Source organism: Cucurbita maxima, unplaced genomic scaffold (genome assembly GCF_002738345.1).
Source record: "Cucurbita maxima cultivar Rimu unplaced genomic scaffold, Cmax_1.0 Cma_Scf00027, whole genome shotgun sequence".
NCBI lineage: Eukaryota > Viridiplantae > Streptophyta > Magnoliopsida > Cucurbitales > Cucurbitaceae > Cucurbita > Cucurbita maxima.
In genome coordinates, this window is record NW_019272043.1 from 1,322,287 (window position 1) to 1,334,321 (window position 12,035).

General features: G+C 32.4%; 3 protein-coding genes across 3 annotated transcripts in view; 2 read left to right on the forward strand and 1 right to left on the reverse strand.

Annotated features, from left to right (window-relative positions):
* The first annotated feature begins 963 nt into the window (after positions 1-963).
* Positions 964-4,400, forward strand: LOC111499803 (probable gamma-secretase subunit PEN-2). The gene is made up of 2 exons (XM_023151497.1): positions 964-1,242; positions 4,240-4,400. The coding sequence occupies exons 1-2, from the start codon at positions 987-989 to the stop codon at positions 4,398-4,400; spliced, it is 417 nt and encodes a 138-aa protein (XP_023007265.1). The 5' UTR covers positions 964-986.
* Positions 4,401-8,031: 3,631 nt separating this feature from the next.
* On the reverse strand, positions 8,032-9,484 carry LOC111499770 (MADS-box transcription factor PHERES 2-like). Its single transcript, XM_023151444.1, has 3 exons — positions 9,338-9,484; positions 8,886-9,235; positions 8,032-8,807 (listed from the first exon to the last, which is right to left on the reverse strand). The coding sequence occupies exons 2-3, from the start codon at positions 9,230-9,232 to the stop codon at positions 8,204-8,206; spliced, it is 951 nt and encodes a 316-aa protein (XP_023007212.1). The 5' UTR covers positions 9,233-9,235; positions 9,338-9,484; the 3' UTR covers positions 8,032-8,203.
* Positions 9,485-11,646: 2,162 nt separating this feature from the next.
* Positions 11,647-12,035, forward strand: part of LOC111499785 (transcription factor CSA-like) — a 1,567-nt gene continuing 1,178 nt past the window's right edge. The window contains exon 1 of the mRNA XM_023151474.1: positions 11,647-11,888. Within this exon, the coding sequence (XP_023007242.1) occupies positions 11,693-11,888 (196 nt within the window). The 5' untranslated portion in view covers positions 11,647-11,692. The remainder of the gene's footprint in view (positions 11,889-12,035) is intronic.

A 12,035-nucleotide genomic window follows, 5' to 3' on the forward strand; every position in this document is an offset into this window, starting at 1 on the left:
AAAAAAAAAAAAAAAAAAAAAAAAAAAAAAAAAAAAAAAAAAAAAAAAAATCGTTTTAGCTGTATAACATAACCGATCTTCGTATTTACTAAATTCCAAGGTCGTGTGACTTGGTGACTCGTTTCAAAAAATTCCTAATTCAATATCCATGGACTGGTTTGATCGATCATATTCTTAAAATTAAAACAAAATTTATGGATAGGAACCTAGGTAGGAGTAGTTCTAATAATGCCACTTACCACTCTAGTGAAGACTTGAATATGCTAAACTTCTTAATACAAATATTCTTCCGTTTGAGTAAATTCGAAGTCTTTATCCCATGACATGGAATCGAACGGAATAAATTTGGGCTCAGAAAAATTAACCAAACTCAATCCTAAAATGCTAATCCAACTCAATCTAACTCCTATAGTTTGGGTTTGGGTTGGGTTGGTTTGGATTGTCAGGTTAAATGTATACCCTTACCTCTAACATCTCTGGCCACAATTCTTCTTTGTCCTTGGGTGGTTGTGGTAGTGACATAATCTCGTTGGTGGCTAGAGGAATTTTTCTAGCCTCGTTTGGAAGTGGATACTGTTCTGTCCTAGAGAAGGACTAATGATGGCACAATTGTCCGTTCTTGGGTGTAGGCTCGACAACAATCCGTCTTCTTTTGGGAGCCATTATGTGTCATCATATATAAGAATTTTGGATAAATACTAGACTAACACGTTATGCAATAAACAAAAGTGCAAAAGTAGCGGAAAGGCACTTACCTAGTTGTCGTGAGACATGTCTCGAAGTAATACATGAATAAACTAATAAACCTACTATGATATATATATGACAACCCTTCAAAGTTCCACATGTCACAATTTGATTGGTTCTCCAAAAACTCGTGTCACAATTTGATTGGTTAATGATGATTACTCATTTGCGTTATAGTCTCTCATATTTTCCACTAAAATCGGTTGCTTTCTTTTATCTCCGAGTCATTGAAGTCTGCAATGGAGAGCTCGCAGAATCCGAACACAATCCCAAACTCTAACCCCAATCGAATCCAGAATCCCGTATCGTCACAGATTGCTGCGTTATGGCCGACCATTGATGCTTCACTGGGGTTGTCGGGGGAAGAGTCGGTGAGCTATGCCCGTAGATTCTACAAATTTGGATTCGCATTGCTTCCGTTTCTTTGGGCGGTTAATTGCTTCTACTTTTGGCCTGTTCTCCGCGATTCTCACTCGTTTCCTCGCATCCGACCCTGTGAGTTTGCCTCTCTATAATTTTGGTGCACGCAGCTGTACTTTCAATTATTTTCTTGATTTATACTTAGAGGTAATCGTTAAAGGATGATGAATCGAGATAGAACTTCTGTTCAGAGGAGAACTTGAATCAGACCAATTCCTAACCTCTATATTTCAATGACGGTAGCATTAGGTTGTTGTTGTTGTTGAGATGTTTTTAGTCTTACCATTACTCTATTTCTGTTTCACAAGGTATGTTTCGATGTGTGGTATGCCAAGAATCCAACCACTATGTAAAGAAATGGACGATGTCGTTGTAGATATTCATATTAAAAAATGGGCGCCCATTGATTTATCGTAGTCATTTGTTTTTCTCGCTTAGGCTTGGTTCATAAATACTGGGAGTTCTAAGCTGTTAAATGTTCTAATACCCTGATCTCTAAGTGTAGATTAAGGAAAGTATTGTCTTGAGTTTGTTAGCTTTTGTGATGATACTTTCCTCAATGATACCTTTATACTCCTGATCATTTGATAAAAAACTGGTTAAAAAATCAGTGATCCTGTTCATATTCATTAAATTGAGTCTCAAGAATTTAGAGGTATTATATCGTTTTCCAAAGTCATCCCTCTGTTCAAGTGTGTAGTTATGCGTTTCTGTCACTTGGCACCTTATGTCCTACGAAGTGTAACACTTTCGAAGGAAGCTAAATATTTTTGGTTCTTTCTCTCTAAGTATACAATATTTTTAAAAGTTTGGCCTCAGATTGTTTGTTGTGGTTTTCGTTCATTTAATTTCATTTTGCTTATCATTTTTGTAAGAAAAAATGTGTGAACTTCATTATACATCGATCTGGTACCTAGAGGGGTGCCTACGTGTGTATATGTATGAATTTAGTATAAACCTACTAGGAAAATAAGGGTAGTTTTGTACGTAAAAAGGGTGGTTTTTGTCAGTGCACATGCATGTGGATGAAAAACCCTCAAATAGGGCCTTTTCACAGTTGTTTGTTCTGTGTTAAATGCAGTCTCTTCCTTTTCATGTATCTCCTAGGTGCTAAGGGCATTGATCGTTTGGAGATATTCTCTGAGGCCCTCAGTCCAAGCCAACTAGGAAAATAAGGGTGGTTTTGTGCATACATGTATGTAATAATTAGGGTGATCCACCTAGGGTTGTGTGCACGGTATAAGGATGGTTTTGTGCATGATACAGGGTTGTCCATCTATGTATGAATTTAATTATGCACTAACTAGAAAAATAAGGATGGTTTTGTGCGTGTGGGTAGCAAGGTTTGTTTTGTGTGTGTATGAAGGTTGGATTGATTTCTCCATTGAGGTACACTTCTAAGCCATGGCTTTAACCCACAAGCTTGAAAACTTAATAACATATAACTAGAGGGCCCTGGGTTGTGTGAGTGTGTGTAATAAGGGTGGATTTTTGTTTTTGTTTTGTTTTGTTTTGTTTTGTTTTTCTTTTTTCTTTTTTCTTGAGATACTCTCCAAGGGCCTAGGTTCTACCCACAAGCGTGAAAACATAATAACTTATAAAACCTGTTGTTCCTCTGACTTGGACTTGGTTTTGGCTAAGCCTCTTTGGGGATCAGTGGAAAGGCTCGTGTGATGCAGAGATGGTCCCTCAACACCTCAGTTTTATTTTTTATTTCCTTTCTATTTCATTGTTACACTTTCCGTCCAATGTACACAAGTCACAGTGATTAAAACTTAAAAGTGATAATATATCTGTTGCTTAATTTTTATTTTAATCTTATATTAGTAAGTGTCCCTATTAGCTTACACACACATCGACTAGTCTCAATATATGGTGGGAAATTCTGGACACTTCTCTTGTGAAAATGTTTATATCATGGGCGTCATAGATTCAAGTCCATAATTTGTTTGTAACAAATTTTAGAAGTTCAACATATCTAAGAAAGCTACGTTCTTTCTTTGATTTATTTACTATGAAAAGTTTGACACTGCAGAAAAGTTCGAAATATCTAAGAAAGCTAATGCTTGATGCTCTTAGTTGGTTTATGGTTTTTCCAAATGAGATATCCAGTTTCCTAGCTTCAGTTTTTGTATGTCATCTTTTCCATGGTATGAAAAAGACCTTTTGGATGACTATAAACCAAGTGTCTTTTGTTTCCCTTAGAATTAGAAGAATTCACGGATGTTCGGGAATGTTTTCCCAACTTTTCATAGCTTTTTGGTTTTGTTTTATAACATGCTTTGTATTGGTGTAAACATGCACACCCTTTTAGAGATTATAATCCATCTTCTTTAATTTCTAATTGAAGAGCTCTTTTGCAATGCCTCTTTTGGTGTTGGAAGCCCAATAAGCAACTTGTATTTTCATTCATCAATGAAATTGTTTCTCTTCTAAAATAACAGACAAAATTTAGTATTTGGTAGTGTATCTCTCTTCTTAATGGCTGTCCAGCTAATAAGAATGGTCAGGATCAAAGCCATATGATGATCTACTGAACTTTAGCATGAGGATATGGTTCAACATTCTGGATCTTTTCAACCTATACTGGTGCTTTCCAGCCGGCACTCAGTACTCATTCAAATTTTAATAACTCGTCTCAGCTTCAAAAGGAAGTCTAAATTATGGCGGATGAACATATTTTCAGCACAAATTTTGGATCTTTAGCTACAGTTCCTAAGAACTACTGAGAACGCTGCAGTTTTCCCAGCTTTTTTCAAAGATATTCCTTGCATATAAAGCTTTTTAATCGATTCTCTTCATTTATTCAAATAAATTGGAGAAATCTTTTGTAATCCCATTTGGTTTTTGTTGAGGGTTGGATGTCTTATCTGTCATCACACTTTTCCTAGGTTTAGACTATTGTGGTAGAGTGATCATTTTTCCTTCATGAATTTTAACAAGGCAGTTTTTGGGTTCTTCCTTGAACCGCATTATGGTAGATTGTTCATTTTTCTTTTATTTTGTTCCCATTAACTGACTTTGTTACTCGGCAAAATTATCTATAATTATTTGAAATTGTTCTTCCCGTAGATATTGTTGGCTCAGCTATTGGGTTTGCTGTTTTCATGGCCATTATCTCCTCTTGGGCCTTGACATTTTCCATTGGAGGAGAACGCCTCTTTGGACCCGTGTGGAACAAACTAGTAATGTACAACCTTGCTGACAAATTAGGATTGACAGGTTGGAGCTAGTCTGCTTCTCTCCATTCAGCATCTAATTTTGATCTTCTTGTATATTTCAAAATGCGTAACTCTCTACTGTCATTCTTTTCTCCAAAGATCAAAGATGAAGCTTTTGGGTTTACTTCTCCAAGTACTTCAAGGTTCAAACATAAACCTAGACATGCTCATTTAAGAGCTCCTCCCCATAAGTAACAAAAGGAAACTCAGATTTAAGCATAATCAACATGAAATTTGTTGAGTTAAACAAACATAAATGGTATGGTTTAAAGCACACATGAAATCACATCGCCATGTTGGATCTTGTTCACCTGTATTACTGAGATTTGTGGATTCAATACTAAACTGATTCTCTTTATGTTTCCTCTGCATCCTTTTTCTCCTTCCAATACTATAAACTGCGCCCTCTTTTCTGGTTCCCTTTAGAACATTCATTTATCTGGTGGAAAACATCTTGATGTTAGAAACTTTGTTAAAATTCTTTAGAAGGAACTGTGTAGAAGGCGTCAAGTAGCACAAAAACTAGGTAGAATTGTGAACTAAGATGTGATTAAGAGAAGAAAAAAAAGGCAGTGAGAGATTTTATTAGGATATTGTTGTATTTCTAATTTGAGACATATCTGTCACAGTTGATTCAGCGTATCAGATAGCATTGAAAGAAGTTTGTTTCCATATGCTACCTTTGGATAATTGGCTCCATCAGTTAAGGCTGTGGATTCACTTAATTAGCTTTTGTAATTATATAAACAACTCTCTTGATGCTTTGTGTTGCTATCAATACTCCAAATGAGGAACCCAATCACCAAAATAGACAGATGAGGGAGCCAAAGACTTGCTAGAAATAGCGATGGATGGATAGGGTCTGGGGAATCTGATTCTTCAATGGCGTCTGTTTGGTTAGGTTTCCTTTATTACTTAATTTTAAACCTAATTTTTCTATTTTAGCACACATGGGTTCGGTTCGGTTGGGTCGGGTCGGGTTTAAGAAGTCATGTATCACCGAACTTTCAACCCTTGACATTGAGAAAAAAATAAACTTTTTATTTTTTAATATAGTTTTGTTTTATAAATTTTATTTAAATGTTTAAATATATTTTTCTTCGTTTTTCAAAGAATAAAGTAATTAAGATTCAGGAAATGGAATAATAAGGATAAAATCATTATTTGAAGTGACGTTTGCTACATTATTAGAATTTCTAGTTTTTGATAATATTTGCTATAAATGATTGTAACAGTTGGCAATAAGGGTTTTGCCTAGTTCAAAATTAATAGGCATCCCTACTTTATTTATTTATTTTATAAATAAAATGATTTTGTCGGATTTTATTAGTTTCTTATATGTAGAAATGTGTAACGATTACGTGCTTAAATAAAATCAATAAATATGTTGATTCAAATTCTTAATTTTTATTATTTCAAATTTTTCAAACAATCTTCCTACTAATACCTCTATTAAATATTCATTTAAACTCTTCAAATTAAATATTTTTTATTTATTTAATATATTTAATATTAATTTCAACCTTTTAAATTATATATATTTTTTCTTTATATTTAATATATCCATCATTATTTACTATTTTATTTTTCCAAATGATAAAATTTTCTCAATTGAAACAATTTTTTTTTTTTTTTAATAAAATGAACCTTATAAATCATTTTTAATGTTAGTGATTTAGAATAGGTGTCTGTCCTAAAATAGGTAAGTGTTCCTTCACTATAATGAGACAATGATTAATATTTAACAATTATACAAAATTAATTAATTAAATTATTTAATTCATCAAATTTCATTCATGAATTATAAGTCACTCCACTAGAGTTGCACTCTTACGCACGATAGGATTAGTTATGTCAACTGATATAACCATTACAAGCAAGTCAATCCTTTACGAGTGGTTCATAAATATAGCTAGATCAAAAATTTCTTTAATCCTTATAATTACATCTTTCACTTTTAAGTACCACTTATTCTCTAGTGCACAATTTGTTTATAACCTAATCATAAACCAAGTCTGCCAACGAGATGGTGGGGCTCTATTGTTCAAGTCTCGAAATCAATATTTAAGAGAACAGTTCATCTACTTTTCTTTTATGAAAACGAGTAATTTCATCTGATAATATTATGTTCATAATTTTCTATTTGGTCAAGTTTCCAAAATGGTAGGCATATTGAATCGGCTACACGACCCATTCTCAGCCATATAAATTAAAAAACAAGTCCTCATAGGCAAGAATTCATAACTCACTCAGGTCTAAGATCGAGTTGCATATGATTATCATAGGAAATATTAATCTTCTTAATTAATGGATTTATGAAGAAAGATTAAATATTTCTTGGTTCGTCTTATACAAACTCATTGTATAGTAGGAGTGTACATTAAACTCGACAACCTGAATCAACTCAACTCAAATTATAGGAGTTGGGTTAAGTTGAGTTAGCATTTCTGATTGAGTTGAGTTAATTTTTTGAAAATAAAAAATATTGGGTTCCGATTTCAGAGTTTGTTGGACAAAAAATTTGTTCTAAAACTGAGACAGATAATTCTAAATTCTAATTTATTGATTATCTCTTTGATGCAACCTATAATATCATAATTTATATTTTTCTAATTTTTCAGATAATTTAGGACACTCAAGTTTCATCAATATCATGCTTAAATAAGTCTCCGGTAATTAAAATATTTCTATAGTAGTTTTTATTTTTCAATTTTATGGTCTATTTTTGTATTTTTCTTAAATTTAGAGTAATCAATTGCTCAGAAAGTGTCGCTATTTAGTTGTTTTTAGTTTTATGGTAATTGAACTGTTATAATTCTCAAAGAAGTTGTTTGTTTGAATTATTATAGATTGATTTGTGTTTAGAAAGATTCTTATTAAATAATTATAAATTGCGAAGAAATAATTTTTTTTAAAAATTAAACTTTTTTAACAATTTGATCATCTCATCCAAAAATAAAGGGTTGGATTCAGGTGTGAAAATTTTAAGGTTGGGTTTGGTTATCAATCTAACCATTCCCAACTTTTGGGTTAGTCCAAAAAATTCCCTCAACTCAAACCCAACACCACCCACGCACACTCTTGTTGTATAAATATCTCAATTCACGTGTCTTCATATGAACAATTTGGATCAAATCATTTGTGACGATACAAAGTGGATTGTATTAATAGTGTTACCAAGATAAAGACACGCTACCATATCTATATACTATAGACCTTTTAAATTATTACTTAAACATGATCTTCTCGTATGTCAACCACGTCAACCACATCATATTCAAGATTATATTAATAACCTTAGGTTTTTATACCATAAATAATATTAAATTATAAATAAAATAATAAAAATTATTATCAAAATTAAATAATTAATTACGATACATTAAGACATAACTCCCAACAGATCATTGACCGGGGACAAAAAATACCCAATTATGGGTGTGAGGCTAGGTGGTCAGTTGTAGATTCGAAAAACTCGAGCACCCGATTCTCCCGACAACTATTAATTTTATCTAACTAATACATTCATTACTAAAAAAGAATATTTGCATAATAACAAAAATAAGATAAATAAGTGATAATTTTTCTTTTGCAATAATAATAATAATAATAATAATAATAATAAAAGATTACTATAATTAAATAGATAGATAAAAATACACTATATTATATTTGCATCTATAAGTTACTATAGAAAAGTTCCATTCATCTAGCCAATCTAACCAAAAAACATTAGCAATTGAGAAATGATATCCTAAAACATAATTAAAACCAACTAACCTCAGCTAATTAAGCACTAATTGGTGATTAATACATTAGAAGTTCTTCATAAAATACTCATAATTGAAGTAATCAAGCTGATCATTAACTTGATTTGAAGCATTAGGCAATCCCATTTGAGAATTTGAAGAACAACCCATCATCATTTGATCATCCGTGAGCTGCATGTATGACAATGGCATAATTGAGTGAGTAGGAGCAAGAGGAACTCCATAGTGGCACATTGAGTAATTTTGTGTGCTATCCATAATCATCCCATTCGTTGGATCACTACAAAAATTAGGGTTTTGGAAATAATTTCCATGAATTTGAGGTACTGATGACCCATAAATGAATTGATTCAAATTCTCAAACTCATGATCCATTTGAATCATTGGAACAGCTGAGCTCCCAGCTTGAAGATCTTGTGGCATTGCTTGGATTTGATTATATGTCATCATGGGCTGTGTTTCCTCAAATGATATCACTTGGTTCTTGTTCATGTTTGCATTTAGGGTTTGGTTGCTTCCTCCTGATACCCTCTCCTCAACATTCTCAATTCTTCTCTTTGTAGCATCTAGCTTTGAATCTATCTCGACTATTAATACTCGTAATTGTTCTTCCATTAAATACTCGAGCCGTTCATCCCATTTTGGATACCTGATATTAACAATCGAACCATAATCAAGATATTGTCCTTTTTGGTGGGATCGTACAAAATTAAGTAGTTTCAATTACCTGGCTTTTGCAACATCCTTGCGAAGCTTGGACATATCGGATTCGATCTTCTTTTTCCGATCGGAAAAGAAGTCGAAGAGATTGAAAGACTTGCGTGTTCGTTTGTGGAGACAGTTAGCTTTGTAAGAAGCGATCATATCATTGACAGAGTCACAAGACGACGGCCATGTGTGAACGGGAGATTGGTCACTTTGACTCGGACCGTGGACAATGACACAAGTACGAACATCGCAAAGTGTAGAGAGCTCGTAAGCTTTTCTCATCAAACTATTCTTTCGCTTAGAAAAAGTAGTTTTTCGAGATTTCTCGTTACTAATCAATTTCATGCTCAATTTCCCTCTCCCCATGTTCTTACTCGCACAAAAAAAATATATAAAAAAAATAATTCAGAAACCCTTAAATCGAAACAAAAAAAGAAAAATTTAATTGGAATCAAGTAAACAGGAACTCACAGTTGGTGTAGAAGAAGAACGGTGAAGTCACGTGATAATGCCGGAGCAGCGATCGGCGGAGGCGCGGTGGTTGGACGGAGATGTGAACGGAGGAGGTTTCTTGGCGGAGAAGGAAGGGAAGAATAAGGAAGAGAAATTCAAAAGAATGAGAGTGACAAAAATATGGTAAGAATTAGGGAATTTAAGGGCTTAAAATAAAATAAAATAAAATAAAATAAAATAAAATAAAATAAAATCAGAAAATATTTAAAGTCCGCCAAAAATTAAGGGAAAATGGGAGGACCAAAATCTTATTATTTTTAAACTTTATTCTCAACCATAATAATAATTCTTTAAAAAAAATCAAAATTCAATATTATAATATAATAAATAATTTATTTATTTTAATATTAATAAATAAATAATCGGGATAGAATAAGGATGAAAATATAATCCTCGTCTTCGTTCTAGTTTAGCCAACTAAAAAAAAACTTTATTTTCTCTCTCTTTCGTTTCACTCAATTCGAAGCCGGAACCAGATTCCGTTAAATCAACATCTTAACGTTGAAATTGAAAAAAAAGATTTATAAAGAGAAAATATATTCTAAAAAAAAGAAAAAAATGAAAAATAAATTGAAAATAAATGTGTACACACCTAGACATATTTTTCTATTATAAGTGGTAACAAATTTATTTTTAAAAAAAATGAAATTAAAATTAGAATAAGTAAACATTTTCACCTAAATACAAAGGGGATTGACTAATTGTTGGGTGAGAAGGATGAGAAGTCAATTATTATGCCTTAAAATTTGGAATTTTTTGTTTTTTTAAATAAATTAACCGCAAAAATTACCATAATAATAATACATTCCTTGTAAGAGTCGTATTAACTCTTTCTTGACTTTTTTTTTTTTTTTTAATAGGTTAATAACAAAATTTGTCCCTCTTAAAATAAATTTATCATTTTTAATTTGGCCCAAAATTTACAAATTTGCAATTTAACCCACTCCACCTTCTAAACTTACTATTGCTAAGAACAAAATTTTTTTAATTTATATTTAGAAATTTAGAAATTTTTGAAAACATAAAATTAAATGAATTTGAGACTAGAACGTCCATCGGACTAGGTAACTGGGTTTTACGTTAAAATCGATTATTTCTAAGATTTTAGAACTAATGAAGAATGTAATATGTTCGTTACGAAAAATTGAATTATTAGACGTATAATTTAGAACTTACTTTTTCGAATGCTTTGCAATTTGTTCTTAATCGTAGATTTTTCTTAAGAACTTTGTAGCTTGTTCTCGAATGAAATTTTTTTTAACGTGTTTGGAAAGCTCAATAAATGAAGGATCTCCTTCGTTACGAAAAATTGAATTATTAGACGTATAATTGAGCTTTCCATGGACACATAGACTTGGATTTTAATGACTTTTATATTCAACCGTTCGATTTGAATTTTGTAGGTCTAATTCCATTAAAAATAACTTTTGAAATCGAGTTTTGTTTAACATGACCCAATTTGACAAAATCGAACCGATAACTAAACCATGAAACTGAAAGTTAAATAATTTATTAGATACAAAATTAAATTAAACTTTTAACTAACCCATATTATATTATATTATATTATTATAGTATATAAGTTGTGGGATCAAGTATTTAATTAAAGTGTGTGAGTTTGACCTCTGAAATGACCAGTTTTGGAAATCTCAGATGACATCAGAATCTCAGCTAACTGCAACAGGAAACAAAGTAGAAAATGAAGAGATAAGAAATTATTATTGTTCATCCAAAAACAGGGAAAGGGTTTTGACTAATCGGTGCCTTTGTTTTACCCATATTTAGTTCATCACTTGTTCTTATCCCAAACTAATCAATTTGTTAATCCCCACCATTTATATAAACTTTTCAACCAATTTTACTTTTCATAACCTATTTATCCTTCAAATTATCGATCTTCATAATGATATGATAAGATGTGGGTATTAAATTGGATATGGGTGTGGTACTAAACTGATGAATAATTGATATCATATATGATCAAACGAGTTTACCAACTTCCTCCAACTGATATTAATGTGGTTACTCTAATATATGAGAAAGAAATAAAAAGACGAATTGAAATTAAAATTAAAATTGGAGGAGGAATTAATTGTAGTGATGGGATTATCCCAAATAAGGTATTATGACAAGCCAGCCCAATTACCTAATTAGATCACAAAATGCCTTATAATGGCATTTCTTGTAATTTTCATTTTACAAAAAAAAAATAATAAATAAAAATTGGGTTCACAAACTTGATGAACAAAAAGAAATATATATTAAAGAAAGCAAAACCCATTTCTTTGAACTCTCTAAGGGGTTCTGATCAGTATGATACGATCAAGAAGCAGCAGCAGCAGCAGTGGTGGTGGCGGTGGTAGTGGCGGCTGCGGCAGTGGAAGCAGTGGCGTTACGTGCTACAGAGGCCACTGGCGGCCGGCGGAGGACAATAAACTCCGCCAGCTCGTTGAACAGTTTGGCCCTCAGAACTGGAATTACATTGCTGAACATTTTGAGGCTAGATCTGGTATTATTAATTTCAAACGCTTCCCTCCATCTCTCTCTCTCTATGAACTGCTGCGCCGCCGTGGCCGGCGGAGTATGGAATGGAAGTTTTGTTTTCCGATGAGGGTTTTCAATACTGTTTTTTTTTTTTGGGGGGGGGGGGGGGGTT

Bases quoted from the DNA above. Each gene is read 5' to 3' on its own strand.
- LOC111499803 (XM_023151497.1), top strand. From the start codon at position 987: ATGGAGAGCTCGCAGAATCCGAACACAATCCCAAACTCTAACCCCAAT. The intron at 1,243-4,239 runs GTGAGTTTGCCT...TTCTTCCCGTAG, and splicing joins GTTTCCTCGCATCCGACCCT to ATATTGTTGGCTCAGCTATT.
- LOC111499770 (XM_023151444.1), bottom strand. From the start codon at position 9,232: ATGGGGAGAGGGAAATTGAGCATGAAATTGATTAGTAACGAGAAATCT. The intron at 8,808-8,885 runs GTAATTGAAACT...TGTTAATATCAG, and splicing joins AAGGATGTTGCAAAAGCCAG to GTATCCAAAATGGGATGAAC.